Raw genomic sequence first — 27,112 nt, forward strand, 5'->3', positions numbered from 1 at the left:
TGTGTTCTAACACCTTGCCACTTCTTTGATAGTGTGGTTGGTATTGGGGGCCGATGAATTGGGAAGATGCAGAGATGAAGCTGAAAGGCAAGCCTGATGGTTCTTTTCTGGTACGAGACAGCTCCGATCCTCGTTATATCCTGAGCCTCAGTTTCCGATCACAGGGTATCACTCACCACACCAGAATGGAGCACTACAGAGGTGAGAGGTGCTGGCATTTGAAGGAAACCTTCTTTCCCCTTTGGCTTTTTCTACCTTTGCTATCTGACTTTCTCATTGGAAGGATTCACGGAAATGGAACTGTGAGTAGGTAGGAAAATCTCAGGGACTCAACTGAATATTGATATATGGGCACTGATTTCGATCACGAGAAATATTGGTGGGGATGGTGAGGAACATACATGTTCCATTTAAAAGTTTTCTCAGCATCTTGTCTCTTAAATAGAGTCTGAAGAAGACTATTGAAGAACAGAATAAAGCCAGTAAAACTCTCTTCGTAGCAGGAAGAAATAACCTAGGACCATGAGACAAATTCTCCCAAGCTTTGGTTCATGATTAAACTTACCATCTAGAGATATTAGTCATGTATATAAAGAGGAGAATTTGTTGATCCTGTGACTGTTCTGTTCTGAATTTCTTTGCACGGCAGTCACATCAATGATAATTATGTCTTTTTCTGGTCAGCTTTGTAGTCTTGTAGGAAATAGTCATCAAAACTCGATGAGAATTTGTGGAATCAACATACCGTCTGTCTTCCTCTGTGGTCAGGTTGTGCTTAATATTCCAGTCATGTCGAGAAGCTGACTTGTTCAGTACTGCTGTCTGGATGGACTTTGCATCAGGACATTTGGTATTTGATTTGGGCCACGAACTTGTAATGGTTATTGGTGGCGGGGCTGGCTAACACATACTTTGTCAAAATACCTGCAATATGCTACAAATTTTAAAAATGTGGAGAACTCTGGGGAGTTTTATGGACTTGCCCCTCCGATTCTTCTTGCTCTTCCCACATGTGATCAATCTTAAATGAACTGTATGAGATACTGCATTTCATGTAAGGGGCTCTTTCATGCTCTTCTCAGGCACCACTGTATCTTTCCTGCTGTCAGCCGCGTTCTGCTGAATTAATTTGGTTTGCTTCTCTTGTTAGGCAAGAAGTAGCTGTTTAGGTCAGCATAGCTTTGTCCATGGTTTCCTCTGCCCCCACCTCTGCTTTCAAGATGCATGAAGAGAAAGGAACTTCAGTCCAAAGACTTGAGAGAATTAGAGAACTGTGGGGTAGACTGCTACTTGTTTTCCTGCTGTTCCTAAAAGCAAAAGTCGAATAAACAAAACAAAACGCAAAACATAGCATTTCAGAGTGAAGTGCTTTTATAAACCTATTGAAATTATAAATGACTAGGCCATGGAAATGATGAATAAATGCTTGACCTCTAGGTTCCCGATAGGCGAGATGCCTATCCCAGAGTATTTTCAAATGGTTCTCCAATTACTTTTTGTTCAAAGGAACTTTTCTGCCTTGAATAAATGGAATTTTTCATAGAAGCCCTGGGCCTTTCAGTTGCCAGTTTGCACTGGAACATTTGTCTTCATCTTTTTAAGTGATCCCGAAAGAGTAGCCAAGGTTCTCAAATCTGCAGTTCTCTTGAGTGATTAGTATCCCTTTTGTGACTCTCTTGGATTTAGTGCTTTAGTTGCTGAAGTTTTTTTGTTGTTTTTTTTTTAAGCTATGGGAGTTCAGATTGCTTTTTGCCTTTGGGATTCTAAAGTTTGGGGTGGGATCTTTGTAATATGTTGGGGTGTGGGATTTTAGAAGTTACAGAAGGAAAAGACTTAGAATTTGATTTTTGTGCTTAACATATACATGAATGAGTGAGATCCACAAAACTGCTGTTCTTGTCTTTCCTATTCTATGCATACTTGAAGATTTAAATCTTCTTGAGGAATGTCATTTAAACTCACTTTAGCATAGCTGCCTTTTCTTTATGGTCTGTGGTTTAAAGATTAATGTTCATACTCAACAAAATCTTTTTATATCTTTTTCTGACTCAAATTTATTATTGTTTAACAGAAACATTGTAAGACCTAATTTATATATTATTAAAAGCAACATCTTTCTTTCCATTAGTTGTAGAACAAGCAGGAACAGGGACCTCTGACTCAGCTTGACCACAAGCTACCTTTCCAGGAGGGAAAATCATTAAAATGTTCGAGCCAGCTTCTCAAGTCTTCCTAAAGTAAGTTTTGCATTTTTACCTCTCCTCAACTTTCCATGGCAGGAACCTTCAGCCTGTGGTGTCATCCCAAGTTTGAGGATCGCTGTCAATCAGTGGTGGAGTTCATTAAGAGGGCCATCATGCACTCCAAGAATGGGAAGTTTCTCTATTTCTTGAGATCCAGGGTTCCAGGTAAGGCTATCGTTACATTAATTATTTAACTTACTTGGGTATGATCAAGCATAATATCCACTCCTCACCTCTCCCCTCCCTCTTCTCCCACAGTTATTCAAAGCTTTATATTAATTATTTAACTTACTTGAGTATGATCGTGCAGGATCTCTACCTCCACTCCTGCACCCACTCACCCAAAAAACCCCCAAACCAGAAACACTTAAAGCTTTTTTTCCTGGCTCTTGTAGCATCCACTCTTCCTCGAGCCTAGTGGGTAATATCCTGTCCTTATACGTTAATCCGCCAGGAGCCTGGTGGGCTATAGTCCGTGGGGTCACAAAGAGTTGGACACTAACACACATATTGAGAAGGAATCTTTGCTTCTCTGATCACGTGAATGAGAAAACTGATCCTGCCTCTGATGTCTGGGTGTCATGTATTCACGTTTAACTTTCAGAGGTCTTTCCTTGTTCCTGATCCAGACATCTCACATTTACATGTGAAATAGAGAGCTCTCGGGTCATTTTCATGGGAAACTGGGAAAGTAAAAGAGTCTTCACTAGAAATGGGAGTGTCAAGGAGGCTGAATTTAATAGCAGTCTGCCCTGGATTCTGTGCATTTGTACTGAAATTTTTGTTAGAGTACTTTGTTGTGTCCTGTATCCCTGCCAGTATTGAATTCAGAGACTAGTCTCAGTTTGGGAGCACTGGCAGTACCTATCCTGCCCACTCAATAGGGGGTATCTATATCATCTCTGTTGAAGGCTGGGGCGAAGGGATGGTTTGGAGGAATCTGCTTTTATAATGTTGGAAAAAAGTAAAATGAGGAATTTGTAAGATAGAAACAGAACTTAAAATGAGAACATCGTGCTTTCCCACTGAATCAAATTAAGAATCTTAAACTAGGTGTCAAGAAATTGCTCTAAAAAGAAGTTATAGGGACGCCTCCGGCGGAACATCAGTAACATCTGATGATATCAGGAACATCAGTTGAGCCAGGTTACAGGAATGTGTTTTATAATCTTGGTGATTTCAGTAAGGCATGACAGGGTGTGAACTGTATTAATTCTCACTTCATTAACTACTTGCATCAGTGCTGTCAGCACAGTTGGGTCTCATGCAGTTGACTTGGTTAAATGGAAAAAGTTAGAATCCTTTCTTATAGGAACTGATTCTGCCTAGCCATTTTTAGAGTTTGTGGCTTTTGGGGGGTGTTTATTTAATAAACAGTATCAAATAAACTCAGTATCAAAAATAAGCTACTTCTCCACCTCAGGGATTCCCAGGTGGCTCAGTGGTAAAGAATCCCCCTGCCAATGTAGGAGACACAGGTTTGATTCCTGGGTTAAGAAGATCCCCTAGAAGAGGAAATGGCAACCCGCTCTAGTATTCTTGCTGAGAAAATCCCATGGACAGAGGAGCCTGGCAGGCTACGGCCCTTGGGGTCGCAAGAGTCGTATGCGACTGAGCACGTACACTACCCTCAGAGAGCTCTTAGCTTCAAAAAGGGGTCAGGTAGGAAGAGAAGGCAAGAGCCCATGTTAAAGTCTATATAAAGCCTGGTGGCGATTGACAGGAACAGGGTGGGTAGTCATCTCTGTTTGTGGGTGGATCCTCTCAGAGGATTCTGGAGTCTGGAGCATGTATCACTTGTAGAGTATCGAGAGACTTCATGGAATCTTAGACTCCTCAGGTATAGCTCATTTCATTCCACAAATGTGCCTTGTCTGCAGAAATTTTAAGTAAGATTTTTAACACTGCTGAAGGTCAGTACCTGCAGGGGTTGCTGCAATTTGTTATGTGCCTGCCTACCATGTGCCAGGTATTTTGTCAGGATCTTTATTAAATATCTCTTAATTTCTTGCAACAGCCTCAAAGTTAGCTAATAGATTGGTCTCTTGAAAAAAAAAGTTTTTGTTTTTTTTTAAATTTTGTCAATGAAGAAACTAAGGGTGTCTCAAAAGTGAAGCCACTTACTCTAAAGGTTACCCAGCTAATTAGTGCTGAAGCCAGGATTCAAACCAATGCCCAGCTGACTCCAACTCCTGTGCTTTACTTCCCACCTTCTGCTATGGGAAAAAAAATAGCAGTAAGCAAGTTGCAGATTGAGTTTCCTGGCATAAAGGGAGGACATAAAGAAGTCAGAATTGTGTTTATCTGTGGATAAACACAGTGGAGAGTGGAGAGTGTCTTTCTAGGATACAAGTAGGATATCTATTTGCACTTAAAATTGTAATCAAATCGAGAAGGGAAAGCAAATTAGTATTTGCCCCTAGACCATAAGTGACTTCTCTTTGGAAGATTGGGACCAAGAAGACCAGGTCAGCGTTCTCCTTTACCATTGTTTGCTGCCTCCCTTTGCTTATCAGTGGTCTAGGCATTCTGTAAGGCTGACTTTATTAGGGGAGAGGATTCCCGTGAGGAGGTGGTAGTCATTAGATTTAGGTTGAGCTCTGTCAGTTTATACCAGGGATTATAACTCAGGGGATGGTAAAAGGAGCCCTTTTGTTTAGACTTTAGGTTGCTGGTAACTGCCTACAAGGGGCTCATACTGTTTCATTTAACCCTTATGAGATCCCTTGAAGGAATGATACAGTCTCTCCCTCCTTTTTTATCTTTTTAAAAATACAGATTAAGAAACCGATGCACAGTGAATTACAGAGTCAAGATGCAGAGTCAGGTTTTTCTGGCTCAAATCTAGAGCTGAATGTACTAGCAGCATATCCAGCCTCATGCAAAAGGAGGCCAGGGATTATAGGGATTATAAAGCCAGGCCTAATGAAAGTTCTAGATGGCACCAAGTGAGGAACAGAAAGAATTTAATAAGTAGAATAACTAGCAATTGGGGGAGGGATCATTGGTCAAAAGAATGGCCCCTGAGCTTGGTTTGTCTCTTATCTCTTCTCATGACAGTGTTGGAGCATGATCATGATAAATCTGAGGTTGCCGATTACATCTCAGTCTGGTCCAATTCACAGTAGTAAGCTAGACACCTAACACCAAGCAGCAGTCTCCAAAAGAGAATGTGATTGGATTAGCACAAAACTTCTGATGCTGTGAGAGCCAAACTCAACTTGAATGTGTTCTTCTTAGTTGGAAGAATCTCCATCATCTCTGAAGTGCCTGAAGAGAAAATATTTTTTGTTTTTTTAATCACACTTTGAGTCAGACACTCTAAGGAAATCAATTGCTTCCTCTTTTGCACCATCATTAAGACTATACTTAATTGTTCAGTGATATATTTTCCTTGTAGCTCAGATTTCTCAATTCAGTCCTGTTAACAGACATTTGGGGTTGGTCTTCAGGGAATAGTTTCTGGTCTTCAGGGAATAGTTTGTTGTGGGAGAAAGACCTGGGTGTTTGGGTGCTCAAGACTGGAAAGACATTCTATTTACTTTTTTTCTGAAAGAGATTCATCATGCCTGTGTGCATGCGTGCTAAGTCGCTTTAGTTGTATCTGACTCTGCAACCCCATGAACTGTAGCCCATGAGCCTCCTCTGTCAGTGGGGTTTTTCAGGCAAGAATACTGGACTGGGTTGCCATGCCCTCCTCCAGTGGTTCTTCCAAACCCAGGGATCAAACCCATACCTCTTACATCTCCTGCATTGGCAGCTGGTTTCTTTACAACTTGAGCCACCTGGGAAGCCCTCATGCCTAACCCTGGTCCTTTTAGGGGAAAGAGAAAAGAGCAAAGTGGCTGAAAATTGGATTTGTGCATGGCATCCTGGCATGAGGACAGAGGAAAGTTCTTCATGACCACTGTTGTATCTTGCTTTTCCCTTTCAGCTGCACTGGTGTCTTATGTTGGACTTATCTCCATTTCTGACCTCTTCTGTGAACATGCTTTGGATATCAGAGCTCCAATGGTTTGCTGTGTTTGGGGGCAAACAGTGAACAGTCAAGTTGACACTAGGGAATATCAGAGAATTAACAGGTTTCAAATTGCTGTTTGTGAACCTAAGTCTAAAAATAACACAATTAAATAGGCAAGTATATGTGGTCATTAAAATTTAAGTAAGCAAACAGTCAGATAATTGTATGCTACTATTATCCTGACCTCTTTAAGTGCAAGTCCTATAGTACTGTCTTTGGGAATAAATAATTAGGTACATAAATTACTTTTGTCTCTGAAACGTCATGTTGAATTTAGCAGTATTACCCCAACCTTCTAAAAGCTTTCTGTTCATCATAGTGTAATTTACTAAAGACTATATTTAAAGCATATGAGTGAAAAGGTAAAATTCAAAGAGGCATTTGAACAACAGAATCATTTTAAAACCACTTGAGTTTAAATATATTCAGGAGAGAAATCCATGTGTGAATTTTTTTTTAATGGTATATGAGGAGAGGGCCAACCAGTGGTGTATGTGGGTGGATGAGGGCTTTTGTTGTTGTTCAGTCGCTAAGTCATGTCCAACTCTTTGGGGCCCCATGAACTACGGCACACCAGGCTCCTCTGTCCTTCACTAATCTCCTGTCATTTGCTCAAATTCACGTCCGTTGAATTGCTGATATGATGTAACCATCTCATCCTCTGTCATCCCCTTCTCCTCCTGTCTTCAATCTTTCCCAGCATCAGGGTCTTTTCCATTGAGTCATCTCTTCGCATCAGGTGGCCGGAGTATTGGAGCTTCAGCTTCAGCATGAGTCCTTCCAATGAATATTCAGTGTTGATTTCCTTTAGGATTGACTGGTTTGATCTCCTTGGTATCTAAGGGACTCTCAAGAGTCTTCTCCAACACCGCAAATTGAAAGCATCAGTTCTTCAGCACTCAGCCTTCTTTATGGTCCAACTCTCACATTCATACGTGACGACTGGAAAAACCATAGCTTTAAGTATATATGGACCTTTGTTGTTAAAGTGATGTCTCTGCTTTTGAATAGACTGCCTAGGTTTGTTATAGCTTTTCTACCAAGGAGCAAATTTCTTTTAATTTCATGGCTGCAGTCACCATCCACAGTGATTTTGGAGCCGAGGAAAATAAAGTCTGCCGCTGCTTTCACTTTCTCCCCTTTTATTTGCCATGACGTGATGGGACTGGATACCCTGAACCTAGTTGTTCTAATGCTGAGTTTTAAGCCAGCTTTTTCACTCTCCTTTTTTGACCCTCATCAAGAGGCTCTTTCGGAGAAGGTGATGGAACCCCACTCCAGTACTCTTGCCTGGAAAATCCCAGGGACAGAGGAGCCTGGTAGGCTGCAGTCCATGGGGTATCGAAGAGTCGGACACGACTGAGCGACTTCACTTTCACTTATTACGTTCATGCATTGGAGAAGGAAATGGCAACCCACTCCAGTGCTCTTGCCTGGAGAATCCCAGGGACGGGGGAGCCTCGTGGGCTGCCGTCTGTGGGGTCACACAGAGTCGGACATGACTGAAGCAACTTAGCAGTAGCAGTAGAAGAGGCTCTTTAGTTCTTCTTTACTTTCTACCATTAGAGTGGTATCATCTGCATATCTGAAGTTTTTTATATTTCTCCTGGAATCTTGATTCCAGCTTGTGATTCATCCAGCCCGGCATTTCTCATGATGTACTCTGCATAGAAGTTAATAAGCAGGGTGATAGTATACATTCTTGTCATACTCCTTTCCCAATTTTGAACCAATCAGTTGTTCCTTGTCCAGTCCTACCTGTTGCTTCTTGACCTGCAAACAGGTTTCTTAGGAGACAGATAATGTGGTCTGGTATTCCCATCTGTAAGAATTTTCCATATTTTTTTGTGATACACACAGTCAATGCATTAGCATAGTCAATGAAGCAGAACTACATATTTTTCTGGAATTCTCTTGCTTTCTCCATGATCCAACAAATGTTGACAATTTGATCTCTGGTTCCTTTGCCTTTTCGTAAACCCAGCTTGTACATCAGGAAATTCTTGGTTCACATACTGCTGAAGCATGGCTTGAAGGATTTTGAGCATAGCCTTGCTAGCATATGAAATGAACACTGTTGTTTGATAGTTTGAGCATTCTTTGGCATTGCGTTTCTTTGAGATTGGAATGAAAACTGACCTTTTCCAGTCCTGTGGCCACTGCTGAGTTTTTTATATTTGCTGGCATACTGAGGGCAGGACTTGAAGAGCATCATCTTCTAGGATTTTAAATAGCTCAGCTGGAATTCCATCACCTCCACTATCTTTGTTCATAGTAACACTTCCTAAAGCCCACTTGACTTCACACTCCAGGATGTCTGGCTCTAGGTGGAGTGACCACACTATTGTGGTTATCTGAGTCATTAAGATCTTTTTTGTATAGTTCTTCTGTGTATTCTTGCCACCTCTTTTTAATCTTTTCTGCTTCTGTTGGGTCCTTACTGTTCCTGTCCCTTATCATGCTCATCCTTGCATGAAATGTTCCGTTGATAGCTCCAGTTGTTTTGGAGAGATCTCTAGTCTTCCTCATTCTGTTGTTTTCCTGTTTCTTTGCTTATTCATTTGAGAAAGGCTTCTTACCTCTCCTTGCTATTCTCTGGAACTCTGCATTCAGCTGGGTGTATCTTTCCCTTTCTCCCTTGCCTTTTCCGTTTCTTCTTTCCTCAGCTATTTGTAAAGCCTCCTCAGACAACCACTTTGCCTTGTTGCATTTCTTTTGGATAGTTTTGGTCACTGCGTTCTATACCGTGTTACGAACTTCCTTCTATAGTGCTTCAGGCACTCTACCAGATCTAATTCCTTGAGTCTATTCGTCATCTCCACCGTATAATTAAAAGGGATTTGATTTAGATCATACCTGAGTGGCCTAGTGATTTTCCCTACTTTCTTCAATTTAAGCCTGAATTTTGAAATAAGGAGCTCGTGATCTGAGCTTGTGTTTCCATCGTGTAGTGGTTAGCAGGTCAGTTTTACATGCAGAAAGTCCTTGTTTCGACCCCCCGGGGAACCAGCCCCTGAGGGTGAGGGTTACAGTGCTTTAAAAATATAAGCGTTAGATTTAAAGAGATAGGGGTGAGAAGTCAAGGACTAAGAGAGACTGGTCCTGAATCAAGAAGCTGTGACTGTCTTGACAGCACCCCCCGTTAAGACAGTCACACGGGCAGATGCTCTGGAAGACTCCTGGAGAGCCCTCCTTTGAGGTTCCCTGGGCTAAACTCTTCCTCAGACAGAGCAAGTGCTCAGGGAAGGCCAGCTCTGTTGGTTCTGTGCTGTGAGCAAATTCTCTAAGCTCAGTAGGCCTCAGTTTCTTCATTGTGCAGTGGGGGGTAATAGTGGTATGTGTTGGGAGCACAGCTTTGAAGACTGAGGTAAATGATTTTAAGATAAGCTTACTTATATAGCATGAAATGTATTTCAATTTTTTTAGAAAGTCTGTTATTAACAACCATGAAAAGGCTTTGGGAGACAATCTGCAAGCTTTAATTTTTTCTTCTCATGGCTTCAAACAAAATTTTAAAACTGTTTGAAATTAAACTCCCAAAATATTTTATTTTCCAACAAGTTGTGTCTACAGAGTTTGATTTGATTCAACAATGGTTGAGAAAAGAATTCTTTCAAAGGTTTTGCAACTCAGATTCTTTCTGAGAGCAGTTTGCTTACCTTCCATAGTCCTTTGTTTATTGAAACAAGAGTATTCTTTATTCTCTTGAACGTGTTTCAACGTCCCTGCCATTGTGGGTGTCTCCATTCTGTGGCATTGACCCCCGGGGGCTGGAATTTCCCAGCATGGAGCCTGCTGATACTGTGATGAAACATGAGTGTGGGGCTTCCGTTGGGCTTGACTGGCCTTAGTCAGCAGGCACTTGTACACAGAACAGTACCAACTCCAGCTTGCCCAAGCTACTGTAGTTGCTTTTCTTTTAAAAGTATTATCCTAGGCTTCCCAGGTGGTACATCCTGGGCTTCCCAGGTGGCGCAGTGGTAAAGAATCCACTTGCCAAGCAGGAGACGCAAGAGATGCTCATTTGATTCCTGGGTCGGGAAGATCCGTTGGAGAAGGAAATGGTCAACCCACTCTAGTATTGTTGCCTGGAAAATTCCATGGACAGAGGAGCCTGGTGGGGTACAGTTCATGGGGTTGCAAGGAGTTAGACACAACTGAGCACACACAATTAAAGTGAACCTTTAAAAAAAATAGTTAACCAATATGAATATTATTTGGAAGCTGTTTATCTAAAAAAGAAAAAGTATTATCATCTTTTTTTCTGTTCCTGTACCCAACCTAAATTTTCAGAAGTAAGAAGGGTGGTTGGTGGGGGTGGAGGATTGACGGGGAGTAAAAGGTAGCTAAACCTGATTGTCCAGGCTTGAAGTAAGTGACTGTGTGACCGGCCTGTAAAATTTGATCCTAGCTGCTGCCTTCTGCTTACTGTCTCTCAGTTGGAATTTGGTGGGGACCCCTCTGAACAGCCTTTTTGAGTCCTCACCTTCCAAGATACTCTAGATGCTACACAAGTGTCTCCCATTCCCAACAAGGATGCCTTTGACTGTTGTCCTTGGGCCTGAGATTGGCCACTTGGCTCCAAGCAGAGTCTCTAGCTTGACATTTTTCGCTGAACTGTTTGAAGAGCAAGACTCTCAGTTGTTAGAAGTCAGGCTGGGGAAGCCCCCTGCCAGAGGATAGGCTCCCCTGAGTATGAAATATGGTAGCAGTACTATGGAAACCAAGTTTTGTGGAAGGGCGCTTTTGCACAGAAGACATATGTGAACTGTAAAGAAGCACCATTTCCCTTCCCTGGATTCTCTTCATGAGGAAGATTATATATAGTTAGCTGCCTTGTCTCATCTGAATATTTCTCTCGGTTTTTGTTCTTGAAGGACTGCCACCAACTCCAGTCCAGTTGCTCTATCCAGTGTCCCGATTCAGCAATGTCAAATCCCTCCAGCACCTTTGCCGATTCCGAATCCGACAGCTCGTCCGGATCGATCACATCCCGGATCTCCCACTGCCTAAGTATGATGGGGTCTTTAGAGCCGGAGCAGGAATGGAGGGTTACTTAAAGTGTCAGTGAGGCCTGCAAGTGGAGTGTACAGGCAGAGCCTGGCAACTCCCAGGCGTCATTTTTCACTTCTCCTGCGTCTTAGCACCTACCTTAGAAATGTCACAGTACAGCCAAGAAGGAGGAAGGTGTGTGCGTGTGTCACTTTCCCTTGTGCAGACTCTGTGAAGAGTAGAGTGGAGATGGTAAGAGTGAGGGAGACAGAACTATAATAAGTGAGAACGTGGGAATTTTCTCAAGTTGGCAGAGACTCTTTGGTGTTGTCTCAACCATATAGGGAATGAAAACAAGGGAGGGTTGAATAAAGGTGATCTTTCTTAAGTTCTGTATAACACTTGTGTGTACCCTTCTTTTGTATTATTCGTAGGCCTCTGATCTCTTATATCCGAAAGTTCTACTACTATGATCCTCAGGAAGAGGTATACCTGTCTCTAAAGGAAGCGCAGCTCATTTCCAAACAGAAGCAAGAGGTGTTGGAACCCTCCACGTAGCGAGGGGCCCCCTGCTGGTCACCACCAAGGGTATGCATACTCCACCTCACTGTCCAGCCTGGTCTCTTCCTGGGCAGTTATCCTGCACTGGGCCTTGCCCCCTTCCTCCCACCCCATGCACATATCCCAGTCCAGGCATCTGTCCAGAGAGTTGCCACATCTGATCATGGAGTCCCAGGGGGGCACATACCCCAACAGGGAGAAGAACAAATAGACAAGAAAGGCTTGAGTATTTGCAAAGCAACATGCATGCTAATCACTGAATATATATAAAGAGGAGGACATAGAAGTGCAGCTGTTGGACAAATGACATGTAGAGCAGGAAACCAAAGGGGAAGAAAACTTCATCAAAGGGAACACAAAATGCCCTTAATTGCAACAGGCATGCACTTCAGTGAGAGTTCTACTATCCCATGGCTTGGAATATGGGGATGAGGGAAAAACAGCTTGCTCTTCTGTTTAAAATTCCATCTGGGCCACCGAAAAGTAAATTGGTGAAAACAATAAATGAATTAACTAAGGGATTCATTTATTTAAGAGTGTATCCCATTGCTATACTGAGTTTTATTTATTTGTTTTCCCATAAAATACCTTGGAATACTGGTTTGTACAGGTAGATTCTAATTAGTCTTGGGGATTCCCTGGTGGTCCAGTGGTTAGAACTGTATGCTTCCAGTGCTGAGGGCTCCAGTTCGATCCCTGGTTGGGGAACTAAGATCCCCACATGCCTCGGAGCTCAGCCGAAAAAAAAAGTCTTCTTAAATTACATTAATGTGAATATTGAAAGTAGAGGTAAGTAGGGAACAGAATTACCAGAAAGTGGTGATTTTGGTAGTAAGGGTTACGTGTAAGATCTCACGTTCTAGTGATCTACTGCTGGTGTCAAAGACTACCCTTACCCCCTCTCATTGGGGAGTGTCCTTTCTAAGCACTGAATTCTTCTAACCTCATCTGTTTCTAATCCCATCCCCCATACAGAAGAAAGGGGGAAAACCCATAGGTGGGACAGCTTTAGAGTGGAAAGGGGGCTTTAACTCTTCCCACCCTCTCAGCTCTCTTCATAATGGGAGAGAGTGACAACTGGTGTTTTTGTTCCGTGGGTGTTTTGGGGCCATGGCTCAGATGACCCCAGCTATGTGTCTCCTCTTGGCTCTGGATGTCTCTGATCCTGTGCTCTTGAGGGGAGAGCATGTGAGCCAGGACTAGCCAGGGGAAGAGGAATGAAGAGAGATCAAGAAATGGTAACTCCGGGAGGCAGTTAAGTTTTAACTTAAAGGATCCTGGGCTGGATGTGCAGTTTCTGTGTCAGATCTTCAGTTACAGGCATATCTGGGAGATGTATCACAGGTTCTGTTCCAGACCACTGGAAAAAAGCAAATATCACAGTAAAGCAAGTCACATGATTTTTTTGGTTTCCCAATGCATATAAAGAGTTTTGTCTACACTATACTGTGGTCTGTTAAGTGTGCACTAGCATTATGTCTAAAAAATCTACATACCTTAATTTAAAAATATTTTATTGCTAAAAAATGCTAACCATCATCTGACAACGTGGAGTTCCCACAAACCTTCAACTTGTAAAAGCACAACAAAACAAGTTAAATGAGGTTTGCCTGTATTGGCAAGTTTTGTGCACTCAGAAGTGTCTCCTAAAACATTTAAGGGCTCTTTTGTCTAGGAGGGTTTCTCTGTTTGGTGGCTTTGCAATGATTAGGGTAGGGAACTAGGGGGACCCACCTACTCATCTGCACTGTTGAGGAATAATTGGCACTGTTCAATTAGAGCACTGCTTCTGTAGGTGCTGTGCCTTAGGGGGAGCCTACACAAGCACATGTATATTCAGAGAAAGGTTAGGGATGGTGGGGACTGTCCACACTTCATAATGCAGGGAATAAATGATTATCATGGACCAGAGAAGTTTTAGGGTGAGAGGGGCTTGGAGGCCAAAAGAAGTGTTTGATAGATTTTCCTAAGAGTAATCAAACTTATTCTGTGTGGTTCCAGGGGGCAGGGCAGGAACACAGAGTAAGTTATAAACAGAGTTCAGTCTCCAGCTTTATTTCTACTTTATTTTGTTTTTGGTCGCACTGCGCAGCATATAGAACTTTCCTGACCAGGGATTAAACCTGTGCCCCAAGCAGCAGAAGCTTGGATTCTTAACCACTGGACTGTCAGGGAAGTCCTCAGTTTATCTTTAGAAGAACCTTTTGAACAGATCCAAGTATGGAATGGTTTTCCGCAGGAGTTAGTGAGTTCCCCATTTGTTGATTCAGCAGACCTCTATATATTAAGTAGGCAGTATGAATTGAGAAGAGAGTGCTGAACAAGATAGTCAAAGGCCCTGTTCTCACAGAGCTGCAGTTCTTTAGGGAGGATAGCAACAAGTGAGTCAGGGAATAGGCTCGTTTCAGTTGACTGTGCATGTTGTGAGGGAAATTAAATTGGGTGAAGTTCAGTGGTTAGTGGTAACATGTCATTCATACTCAAGTTTGAATGATCAGGGAAGGCTCTTGTGAGGAGGTGGCATTTTAGCTGAGATTTGAATATCAAGGAGTTAACTGTGAGAGGACTTGGGAGCAGACATTCTAGGCAAGAGATCCTCTAAGTACAAAAGCCCTGATATGATCAGGCATAGGCTGGGGCTGGCCATTGGTCATGAGCGTGGAGGGGCAGTCATATATTAGTAGAGGATTGCACTGAACTCCTGGGGTCTCTTTTTTGCTGTGACACTGGGGTTGTAGCTTGTAGCAGAGAATAAACCACCCTGCTGTGCTTGCTCTGAGGACCTCTTGAAAAAACAAGGAAGTTCTCTTGGGAACACTTCCCAAGGGAAAGGCCTTTTAAGCTATGAAATTTGGCCATTAGGATTTCTCGTTGGTCAGACTTGTTTTAATTTCAGAGTTCTTAGTGGCCACTTGGTCTGTGCATGCTGTTTCCTGGAGAATTTCTTGCCAGGGCGCTTGGAGTTACGGGACAGAGTGACAGCTGGCACAGTGCCCTTCTTGAATCGGAAGGTTAATGCCACACCGGCCTTTGTGACGATATGTCAGCCCTCTTCACTGGCCAGAAGCCGCAGGCTTGCAGCTGTTTCTAGCCTGACTCGCCAGGGATTCCTCCAGGGACCCGGTTCCTTTTTTTGGTCCCTAGAGCAAGTGGGCCTTAGGGGAGAAGCAGAGGGGAAGAGTGAATGGAAAATGAAGGGGAAAGGAAAAGAGAGAAGGGAAGCGGTGTGAGGGGCATCTTTATCTGTCATTTTAGGACCTTTTTTGGTGACCAGGTTGTAGGCTGCTCAGGTCTCCATGACAAAGGCCACGCTGCATCCCCAGCCACCTGCAGTGTTTGTGGAAGCACTGGGCTCTCCAGGCTCCATTCTCCCTTTGAGCTGTGCTCCTCTACCTCCAGAGGCTGGGCTGTGACTCCGTTTTGATTCCACTGTATTGAGCCACTCTAATTTTCCCCTTTTTTAACCTAGGCATTTGGTTGCCAAGCTCCAGTTTTAAAGAACCAAATGAAGCCACCGTGAAAAGGAGAGTGAAGAAAACACGAGGGAGTAGGAAGGATTGGGATCCTCTGTGCAAGAGACTGGTTCCCCTCACCACCCTGGGGCTTGGATGAAGCACACCAGCGGACTCTGAGCAGGGCTCCACCATGTCACATCCAGCCCTGTGCTCCTGGAGCTGGATGAACTCCCCGGGAAACCGGAAGAAGTCTCAACACTGTTCCTTTTTCAGAAGTTTTGTTTTGTATATTTGCATTTCTCGGTACAGAAGACTCACCCTAAAGGCAACTGGGGTTTGTGCCCATTGGATTGGAAGTGGTGCTGAGGGTGAGCAGGTCTTAGGGAGGGAAGGAGAGGAGAGCAGGTTGCCAGTGATGATCATTCAGCTGGTCCCAAAGGCAGAATTCCAGTCTTCACATTGACCTTGAAGAAGGGGAAAGGAGTCAAGAGTGCAGATCAAGTTGGGAGTTTCTAATTGAGGAGAACCTGCTTCTCTGTAAGCATGGGTAGCTTTAGCAGGAACAGGAAAGAAAGGAGGGTGGATAGTCTTAAATAGAAATGCTGGACAAAACCTGGCACATGGCCCCACTGGGGAAGTAGTGACTCCTCATATACCTTCCTTCTAAGGTTTAGGAACCTAATTTCAGAATCACCTCTCATAGAAGCTATATTCGTTCTGTTTTACTGAATTCTATGACTTCATGTTAGCCCTGTTTCTCTCCCCTCAACCCCTTCCCTCGAGATAACTTCATTTCACTCTGGTCATGGTAACATCATTCCTGTTGCTTCTACCAGCTGTCAAGGCAGTAGTATTTTCATCACCTGAGCAGTTCAGAGCTCCAGTCCCGGGCTGCTGCCGTTAATGGAGCGTGCTTCCAGATTCTTAATGGCAAACGGTACCCATGACTTAGGAGTCAGTGTTCCTTACCTCCATATGTCTGTCAGCTAGTAAGAGGGAATGTGGAGGAGGGTGAGAAAGGAAACTATTGTGCTCTTCCTAGAGAAAGCTCCCTCATGGCTCAGCTTTAATGGGATGTTTGAGATCAGGGAGAGGGAGGAGAGCATTACAGCTCGTCTTAGGTTGGTCTGAAACAGGAGGGAGCAAAGGCTTGTTTATTTTCCTGAGTTCTTTCTAGCAACTCAGACATTTTCCAGAGTTAGATCTTGTTTGCCCTCCTTTCATTGGGAAGTCTGTCAGATGCTGATTTGAGAGCTGCCTCTTTTCCAGATAGAAGTAGAGGAAGAGGGAGAAGAATTCCAGTGCTTTTCTGAACTGGGCCATTGTCAAATCACATAGCAGTATGAGTTTGCTTTTCTGTAGAGTTACTCTGGGGAGAAGTTTGTTATTAAGATGTGAAAATTGAGCTGTTTGATCTTTATTACTCTTTTGCAGTAAGTGTTCCAGTACACTGCCTCTTTTGGTTCCCCTGTGTTTAAATCTGCCTCATCTAGTGAGATAAATAATGTCAGGTTTGTGGTTTCCTGATGGTTTAGGGTGAGGCCCCAGTGTTTTGGTGGTTTATAGGACTGCCTCACCTGGAGGCATCGACCTTCTGCCTTACGTCCCGTGTGGAATGACCGTTCCTCCTTTTAGCTGAATAGGGTGGAAACTTGCATTGTTACCTGGCTGTCAAGAGGTAATGCACAAAATGAGCTTTGTAGCATAAACACAGCCCACCTCTGCTCTGTTGTTTGGCCCCTCTGCTCTCTCTGGCTGTCATGGTAGTATTACCAACCAGTTAAGATAGTGATCCCAGGAATTGGCTTAACCAATGGGTCTCACCTCTTGAATGTGCAAATTAACTTGCCATCTTGCAGAAAGTGCCACCCACCTAAAGCCTACTGACTGGAATCTGTTGAGATCCTCAAGTGGCTGTTTTGCAGCTATCTGAAATCTTTTTTTAAAAAATTACGTTTTAGTGTGCACTTGTGTGGCTCTAGGCTAGCTACTGTGGAAAACGCAAGAGGTGGAAGACATATTATCTGGCCTAAGGGAGCTTTTAGGTGATGGCCACATTTAGAGAATGACTCAGCGCAGCAAAGGAGAATCGAGGGCTGGCTCTAAAGAAATTCAGAGTGGCTAAGTTCATGGAAGGCCAGATGGTCTAGGAAAGCTCTGGAGCTGTGGGACTTTGGTTTTTAGGTGAGGGGAGGACACTGAGAAATGCAGGAACAAGAGCACACAAGCAGATACCTGCACAGCGTGTACTGAACAGTGCACAGCCCCAAGTTAGAGCAGTGGCATCAAAGAATCCTTTTTCTGTGCTGTGATCTAGACCAAAACTTCCTAGTCATCAGGTAGATGTGAATGCTGAGAGGTTATGATGGCAAGGTGGAGCCCAGAGCCAGAAGTCAGCCAGGGGCCCCTGCCCTGCCCGTGGCTGGGGGCTTCACTGCTCTCAGCATAGCCAGAGGGAGGGAGGCAGAGCCCTGGACCCTTTGTGGTACCAGCGGTTTCCACTGGAGGATCTGTACTCAGGTACAAAACCAAACCAGCTGAGGAGGCGTGACCCACCCTCAACCACCGTTCTTTCTCCTGCCGGGAAGGGTAGTGTTGACCATGTCTGTGACCTGTCTGTGCATGAGTCACAGCCCAGGCTATACCCTACTTCTTCCTCAGTAGAGTGGCTACAGAACAGAATTGTGCCGGAGGAGACAGGCTCCATCCAGAGGTGAGGAGGAAGGGCACCGGCCCAGTCAGTCAGCAGAGGGAGCAGGAGCAGCTGGCCGTCGTCAGCACCTCCCCTTCACCCGCCGGCCGTGCCCCTGACCCTCTGCCAGTTCTGTGTGGTGCTAATTGAAAAGCAGTCTGCAGGAGGAACTCATTCCTTTTTGGTGGTTGCATTTTCAACTCACAGACTGGAAAAGGCTCTCACTTCTAGGGACCCGTCATTGGTTGTGGCTAGGTGATGTCAGTACCTCGGATCTGCCTGTTTAACCTTTGCTTGTTTATGACTGATCTACTGTAACCTTCCTCAGGACAGGTGTGAACCACTGTGATCTAGTGACAGTTACTGCTACAACTTGCTATTACTTGAATTTCGTGTGCTGTGGTCACACAGGAGTGAGGAGGTATGGGGTCTTTGGTGTGGGACTAGATAAATAGGTGACGACTAGGTCTTAGGGACAGTTGGCAATGACCTTGGTCTGGTTGCCTGCCTGTGCCTAGATACAGTGAGTGTGACATCCTGGAAAGCCAGCCCGGGGTGGCAGCTCCCAGCCTCGTGAGGGCAGAGGCGTAGTGGGGAGCCCATCACCACAGTTTCTTCTGCTTTCATGCTTGTCGCTGGGGCTGATTCCACAAGCCCCTTATTAAGGTTGGGAGTGACGTGGGGATGGCCACAGAACCCCTGTGCTTCCAGAAAGAACTGGCGAGAGGCAGGGTGGTTAGTGTTCCCAGATCCAGGGTGAGAGACTACAGCAAAGCTGGGTGCCAGCCTTGAAGCCCTCACCCCGGGACCCAGAAGAACATGGCCTGCTTGAAACCCTTGACCCTGGTAGGAAATGGCAATTGGAGGAACTTGCCCCCTAGGTTAGATTCCCCGCTGCCCTGCCACCTCTCCCTAGGGGTTGAGCCCTGAAGTTAGAGGCCTCAGCACTGGGATGTACAGCTCTGCTGCTGGAAGGAGGTCTGAAAGTCTGTGTGTGTGCGTATGTGTGTGTCTTTATTTGCAGAAGTCTTGCCACTAATGGGGGTGTGGAGAGCATCTCCACTGAGGGGAGACCTGCTGTTTGTTGTCCACTTCTAAGAGAATTACATGCCCCTGTCCCTAAGGGAGGAGCTTTTGAGTTAGACATTTTCCCTATGGGAATCCTCTTGGTTTGGTTCGTGGGGAAGGGGGAAGTGGAGAAGTGATTTTTAGCTCTAATTGTCGACACAGCTGTTCTTACACGGAATTTGTGCTATTGCATACATGGAGCCATCTTTCTTTTCACTGCAGCAGTGTTTATCAGTAGTTCAAAATGATTTATTTGCTCCTGGGGAGTAAAACCTTTTTTATTAAAAAATAAAAAGAAAAAAAAAAGCATGCCCCTCTCCCCCCATGATAGCTATAGGATTATTGGGCCACACAGCTCAAGAAGGCAAAGTCAAATCTGCCAGTCCCCGCGATCTATCCTGTTTTGACATTAAAGTCTTCATGCTCAGCACAAAATGGCAGGAGGCCTTGATAAGAGTGAAGCCTTGGGAGGTGTGAGGTGAGAGTTGGAGCATAGAGACAGAGGCACTGGGGACTCAGATACTACAGTTAGAAAAATAGAGTAAGGAACTGTATTTAAATTATCGATTCTCTATAATCTGCCAGGGAAAGACCTTTCTTTACATGCAGATTCCATATTGTCTTTGTCTTTTTCATGCTTCTTGACCTTCCTGGTAGGTGCCCCTGAATTCTTCCTGTTTTCCATCTCTGCCCCTTCTCCCATTCCTTCCCGCTCTGGTCCCCCTCCCAGGAAGCCAGTCCTGCATGCTGAGTCTGTGACATACCTCCATGCCCATTTCATCTTCTTAAGAGGGTACCTGGAATTGCTTCCTCCCCCCTCCTACCCCCTCTTTCAAAATGCTGAGGGGCAGGCAAATGGCAGCCAGTCTGGGCAGTGAATGTCTGCTCGCAGCTGGACTGCGATCCTAGTTGCTCCTGGAGATGGAGTGTAATTGAACTTAGGACACTTCTGGTCAGAACCCAGGAGATCACAAACCACACAGCCCCGCACTGAGCTGCATCCTAAGCCCCCTACTCAGCTCAGGTGGAGCGGGAAGGCTGGTCTGACTACTCCATCCCTGGTGCTCCCTTGATTGAACAGGGACCTGCCCCTCACTGTTAGGCCCAGAACCTTTTCCAAGGGACAAGCATAATCCAGGCACCGCTCTGTGGGCAGGCCTGTTGGAATGCCCAAACTGGTGCTGCCCGTGGCACAGCCACTGCTGTACATTTTTTGGTTGTTTTTAAGGAACTCAATGAAGAGGGGTGTCAATCTGGGCTCGGGGTGGTTGCCAGTTCTTCACCAGAAGGGGAGCCACATCCCCCTGCAACCACTTCCGTCCTCTTCTGCCACCCCACCCTCCAAGCCAAAGCGCAGCCTGGCTTTTGTCTTCCCATTTAGTTTTTCTCCTTTCCTCAACCTTTTTGTGCTTAATTTATTAAAATATTTGCTGTATAATTTATTTTCATAAACTATAAAAAATTACTAAATGGTTAAAATAGACTTGCAGGCCAATCTTAAATGGGGTGGGAGGGTCTGAGGGTGGGGTGGGGAAAGGGAAAGATGTTTTGATATAAACAAAACAAATGCACTTTGGATGTGTTTTGGTATTTTTCTGGGGCTAGATGGGGGGTGTTGGGATGTCCCTGTAGATTAGTTCCAGAATGGGGTGTCTGTATATACTGTATTAATAGGCATGTTGACTCTTGTAAAGGGACATTAGTAGCTGCTGCAGGTCCTGTTTGGAAAACTCATGTACAATTCCCGGTTTTTTGTAAAGTGTCAGTGCGGGAGACATTTGACTCTTGTGTTTGTATCTCCTTTTTATGATTGCTGTACTGACCCATGTCTTTTTGCGGAAGGGGTGAAAAGAGATTTGAAATAAAAATGTTTAGAAATTATTTCATGTTATTTGGGTGGTGGTTTCTCAGTCCCTCTCTCATCTCATGACTCCACACCATAACGACCCACTTAGGGTCAGATGGCCCACCCTGGCACTCAGGGAATCCCTGTGATGTCAGCTAAACAGATCACATCCAGAAGTGCTCTTGTCAGAATCAGAGAGATTGGAAAATTCTTGAGGCTGATGGCCATTGCTCATAGCTACTTTCTCCTTCCCTAGGAAGTGCAGGAGAATTTCAGACAGCTTTCTGGGCCTTTCTGCTCTATTTTGGGAGAGTTCATACTGCATACCATAATGGACATTCCTAGTTTATGTCTAGACTGGCAGTCAAGGTTTTTCATGAGTTTAACCTGTGTCCCTCCTGTCTTTCTAGCCTACTCCCTTTTGAGCGGTCCTCTTTGGAGAGGAAAGGACTAGAAATGTTTCTCTGATTGTGGCTACTTGGAGCCACTCAAATCTTTCCTCTTAACTTTCTCACCCAGTCTGTCTCCAAGTTCCCCACTTAGAAGGCTGGTGTGCTAACCTTGGCACATTTTGGAGAGTTTTCTGCAGTTTCTCTGCATCCTCATCGTGGAAAGCACACTCAAGTGAGCTGAAACCCTGGTTCTCAGCTGTGGCGTTGTCTTAGGGTTGATTAGAGTGCCCCAGGAAGGAGTCTCAGGATCCCCGCTGGCCCCACTCAGCTCACTCCCAAGTCACAGGTCCATATTAGGATGAAACAATGTCTTAGCAATGTTGATAGCCATTCTGTGAAGGCATGAACTCCTGATGAAAGTTCTCTTCCCTTCTCGAAGAAAAAATGCTCCAAACTGTGAAGTAAGAGGAACATTACAAAGGAAAATGCTTAACTTGGAATCAGTAATTCCAGTGCTCTAATGTCCCCCATTTGGATACAGTTTGTCGATCATAAAGATCTTTGCCAACACCAACAGTCAAGAGTGTTAGTGGGCATTTCTTGAAAGTGAAGACATAGGTTTTCATCATTTCAAATCAACACTGTTCATATTAGTGACGATGTGTGAGGTTCGTTGGGGAAGAGGTACTAGTCCTCTCTGGCTTGAGTGATAAAGCCATAGAAGAAAAGGCATTCTTTTGGAAAGAGGAAGCCCCAAATAAAATAGTCCCTTCCCTCCCTCCTCACCCCCAAAACCTGAAACCACCTCCTTCAATTCCTGTGTTTCTTGTCTGCTTTCAGCTTCCACTTTCATTCTGTCTCACCTCAGTTGTGTCTTACCATGCCTGTTCCTAACCTACTTGAATTCAGTTATAAGCACATGGCAGTAACTGTGCAGGAGATTTCCTCCTCCATTGCATCTGTGTCCCCCGATTGAGGGTGAGATGGGAAAAGTGAATTTTCTATTTTGGTTCCTTTCCAGTCTCTTAGAGTGCAAGCATTTTGTGCCATACGGATTCTGAAGACCAATCGTTTTCTTCTGGTGCTCAGCCAAAGGCACTAGAGTTCACTCTAGCTCTGAAGAAGTACTAAAAACCAAGTTATTAATCTCTAATGGAACCCCTTCCCCAGAGGTTCTCAAGAGGAATTTTGACTGCAATTTCACTCTTGTTCACAATCCCCACTGAAGCTGGGACCTGTCATGCACCCCTCCTCCGTTGCCATGGCCTAGTTTAGACCCTTCCCCTTTTTCACCTGGACAATTTCAGCAGTTCCCAACTGGTCTTCCTGCTTCCTGTTTCCCCTCTCCAGTCCTTCCAGAATGAAGATGTGCTTAAGTCACTTCCCTAAATCACTGATGACTTTTAAACTAGATACGAAAACCTTAACTCCTCAACCTAAGATTCAAGGCCGTTTCTCCTGCTCCCGCCACACTGGAGGCACTTGGTCACAATGCATGATTTGAGGTTCCCAGATCATGGCATCTCTTCTCCTGACACTCCATCTTCCCTCATGCTGTCTTGTCTACCTGGAGGATCATTACTTCTTACCCTCTTCACCTGAAGAACTGCTATCCTTCAAGGATTTCCCTCCAGTCACCTCTAGAATTTTCACCAGCCACTCTCAGCCAAACAAATGCTCCTTTCTGTGTTAAAATATTTGTTCATGTGTCTGGAGTTACTTGACTATAATCTCTGGTCTGAAGGACAGAACCTATGTTCTATTCAGCTGTCTCCCTGCCTCCGGGCTGGCACAGTGCCAAGGTGTTGGTGCTTGAGGAAAGGTGAGATCAGCCCCCCTCCCAGGAGTGCAGCCTCATTTTCCTAGTCAGCCAGCCTTGAACCTGGATTTTCATCGTTTGCACAGGACAGTTTGGTTGTATGGAGTCATGGGGGTGGGGGGTTTAGACCCTAAATGTCAGGCTTCTTGAGAATTTTAAGGAAGGGATTGGGCTTTTGGTGGGTGGAGTAAAAGCATGGAGTAAGTGATGTAGCTGTAATGTAAGATATCTCAAGGGGGATGTGGACCGCTTCCTCCTGCTGTCAGTGGTGTCAGAGAGAATGACAAAGATGCTGCCCTCTAGGTGGAAGAAGCTGCCAATGTAGGGTCAGCAGGCTTTGTCCAGTGACCAGAGGTTGCACTGAACCACACACTGGCCCCTACTGGATAAGAAAGCCTGCGGTTAAACAGCTCAGCTCAGACACCTCCTTTTTTAGTTTTATTTTATTCCATTTTAAAAAACTGTGACTGCAATGGGTCTCTGTTGCAGCATGTGGACTCAGTAGTTAATGCTGCATGGGTTTAATTGCCCAACAGCACATGGGATCTTAGTTCCTCTTAGTCAGTCAGCCATGTCTGACTCTTTGCGACACTACGGACTGCAACACACCAGGCTTCCCTGTCCATCACCAACTCCTGGAGCTTGCTCAAACTCATGTCCATTGAGTCAGTGATGCCATCCAACCATCTCATCCTCTGTCATCCCCTTCTCCTCCTGCCTTTGATCTTTCCCAGGATCAGGGTCTTTTCCAATGAGCCAGTTGTTCACATCAGGTGGCCAAAGTATTGGAGCTTCAACTTCAGCATCAGTCCTTCCAATGAATATTCAGGACTGATTTCATTTAGGATGGACTGGTTAGATCTCCTTGCTGTCCACGGGACTCTCAAGAATCTTGTGCAACACCACAGTTCAAAATCATCAGTTCTTCAGCACTCAGCTTTCTTACGGTCCAACTCTCACATCCATACATGACTACTGGAAAAACCATAGCTTTGACTATACGGATCTTTGTCGGTAAAGTAATGCCTCTGCTTTTTAATATGCTGTCTAGGTTGGTCATAGCTTTTCTTCCAAGAAGTAAGCATCTTTTAATTTCATGGCTGCAGTCACCATCTGCTGTGATTTTGGAGCCCAAGAAAATAGTCTGTCACTGTTTCCATTGTTTCCCAATCTATCTGCCATGAAGTGATGCCAAGATCTTTGGTTTTTGAATGTTGAGTTTTAAGCCAGCTTCTTCATCCTCCTCTTTCACTTTCATCAAGAGGCTCTTTAGCTCCTCTTCACTTTCTGCCATAATGGTGGTGTCATCTGCATATCTGAGGTTATTGATATTTCTCCCAGCAATCTTGATTCCAGCTCGTGCTTCATCCATTCTGGCATTTTGCATGATGTACTCTGCATATAAGTTAAATAAGCAGGGTGACAATATACAGCATTGACGTGCTCCTTTCCCAATTTGGAACCAGTCTGTTGTTCCATGTCCAGTTCTAACTATTGCTTCTTGACCTGCATACAGATTTATCGGGAGGCAGGTAAGGTGGTGGTCTGGTATTCCCATCTCTTAAAAAATTTTCCAGTTTGTTGTGATCCACACAGTCAAAGGCTTTAGTGTAGTCAGTGAAGCAGATGTTTTTCTGGAATTCTCTTGCTTTTTCAATGATCCAGTGGATGTTGGCAGTTTGATCTCTGGTTCCCTCTGCTTTTTCTAAATCCAGCTTGAACATCTGAAGTTCTGAGTTCATGTACTGTTGAAGCCTAGCTTGAAGAATTTTGAGCATTACTTTGCTAGTGTGTGAGATGAGTGCAATTGTGTGGTAGTTTGAACATTCTTTGACATTGCCTTTCTTTGGGACTGGAATGAAAACTGACCTTTTGCAGTCCTGTAGCCACTGCTGAGTTTTCCAAATTTGCTGGCATGTTGTGTGCAGCACTTTAACAGCATCATCTTTTAGGATTTGAAATAGCTCAACTGGAATCCCATCACCGCCACTAGCTTTGTTTGTAGTGATGCTTCCTAAGGCCCACTTGACTTCGCATTCCAGGATATCTGGCTCTAGGTGAGTGCTCACACCATTGTGTAAGTTATCTGGGTCATTAAAATCTCTTCTGTATAATTCTGTGTATTCTGGCCACCTCTTCTTAATATCTTCTGCTTCTGTTATGTCCATACCATTTCTGTCCTTTATTGAGCCCATCTTTGCATGAAATGTTCCCTTGGTATCTCTAATTTTCTTGAAGAGATCTCTAGTCTTTCCCATTCTATTGTTTTCTTCTATTTCTTTGCACTGATCATTTAGGAAGACTTTCTTATCTCTCCTTGCTATTCTTTGGAATTCTGTATTCAGACGGGTGTATCTTGCCTGGAGAATCCCTTGGACAGAGGAGCCTGGTGGGCTACATACAGCCCATGGGGTTGCAAGAGTTGGACACAACTGAGCGACTGATACACACACACACACATCTTTCCTTTTCTTCTTTGCCTTTCACTTCTCAGCTATTCGTAAGGCTTCCTCAGACAACCATTTTGTCCTTTTGCATTTCTTTTTCTTGGGGATGGTTTTGATCACTGCCTCCTGTACAGTGTCACAAACCTCCATCCATAGTTCTTCAGGCACTCTATCACATCTAATCCCTTGAATCTATTTGTGATTTCCACTGTATAATCACAAGGGATTTGATTTAGGACATACTTGAATGGTCTAGTGGTGTTCCCTACTCTCTTCAATTTGTGCCTGTGTTTTGCAATAAGGAGTTCATGATCTGAGCCACAGTCAGCTCCTGGTCTTGTTTTTGCTGACTGTATAGAGCTTCTCCATCTTCGGCTTCAAAGAATATAATCAATCTGATTTCGGTATTGACCATCTAGTGATATCCATGTATAGAGTTGTCTCATGTTGTTGGAAGAGGATGTTTGCTATGACCAGTGCATTCTCTTGTCAAAACCCTGTTAGCCTTTGCCTTGCTTCATTTGTGTTCCAAGGCCAAACTTACCTGTTACTCCAGGTATCTCTTGACTTCCTACTTTTGCATACCGGTCCCCTACGATGGAAAGGACATCTTTTTTTGGTGTTAGTTCTACAAGGTCTTGTAGGTCTTCATAGAACCATTCAGCTTCAGCTTCTTCGACATTAGTGGTTGGGGCATAGACTTGTATTACTGTGATATTGAATGGTTTGCCTTGGAAGTGAACAGAGATCATTCTGTTGTTTTCAAGATTGCACCTAGTACTTCATTTCAGACTCTCCTGTTGACTATGAGGGCTACTCTGTTTCTTCTAAGGCATTCTCGTCCACAGTAGTAGATGTAGTGGTCATCTGAATTAAATTCACCCATTCTGGTCCATTTTAGTTCACTGATGCCTAAAATGTCGATGTTCACTCTTGACATCTTCTGTTTGACCACTTCCAATTTACCTTGATTCATGGACCTAACGTTTCAGAATCCTACACAATACTGTTCTTGACAGCATTGGACTTTACTTCTATTCACCAGTCACATCCACAACCGGGCATTGTTTTCACTTTGGCTCAGCCTCTTCATTCTTTCTGGAGCTATTTCTATACTCTTTTCTGGTAGCAAATTGGGCACCTACCAACCTGGCAAGTTCATCTTTCAGTGTCATAACTTTTTGCCTTTTCATATAAAAGTTCCCCTATAAGGAATCAAACCTGTGTCCTCTGCATTGGGAGGTGGATTCTTAACTACGGGACCACCAGGGAATTCCTCAGGTGCCCTTCACACAGGCTTCTCATCTCATCCGTGGCTTTCCCCCTTCCCCCTTCTGAGAAATATGGCTTTGTTTCTGGGCCTTAATTCTGCCAGTCATGAGGGGTGATGGGATGAGCAGGAAAATAGGGGAGGCTCATTAGATTTATCCTTAGAAAAGGGTAAATTATCCTTAATTAATTGATTAATAATAAATTATTATTAATTTATCCTTAAGTATGAGAAGGTTCACAGCTGAGCCTGAGGGAGTTTGGAAGATGTGGAATGGAGCAGGGGCATCGGGCAGCAGCTATCTTG

General features: G+C 44.3%; 1 protein-coding gene across 3 annotated transcripts in view; it reads left to right on the top strand.

Annotated features, from left to right (window-relative positions):
• Positions 1 to 20,913, top strand: part of SOCS7 (suppressor of cytokine signaling 7) — a 34,106-nt gene extending 13,193 nt beyond the window's left edge. For all 3 annotated transcript variants that reach the window (XM_027516614.1, XM_027516612.1, XM_027516613.1), the window contains 5 exons: positions 33 to 201; positions 2,280 to 2,408; positions 11,142 to 11,277; positions 11,691 to 11,844; positions 15,287 to 20,913. In XM_027516614.1, coding sequence (XP_027372415.1) covers positions 33 to 201; positions 2,280 to 2,408; positions 11,142 to 11,277; positions 11,691 to 11,814 — 558 coding nt within the window. In that variant the 3' untranslated portion in view covers positions 11,815 to 11,844; positions 15,287 to 20,913. The remainder of the gene's footprint in view (positions 1 to 32; positions 202 to 2,279; positions 2,409 to 11,141; positions 11,278 to 11,690; positions 11,845 to 15,286) is intronic.
• The last annotated feature ends 6,199 nt before the right edge of the window (positions 20,914 to 27,112 follow it).

Source organism: Bos indicus x Bos taurus, chromosome 19, assembly GCF_003369695.1.
Source record: "Bos indicus x Bos taurus breed Angus x Brahman F1 hybrid chromosome 19, Bos_hybrid_MaternalHap_v2.0, whole genome shotgun sequence".
NCBI lineage: Eukaryota > Metazoa > Chordata > Mammalia > Artiodactyla > Bovidae > Bos > Bos indicus x Bos taurus.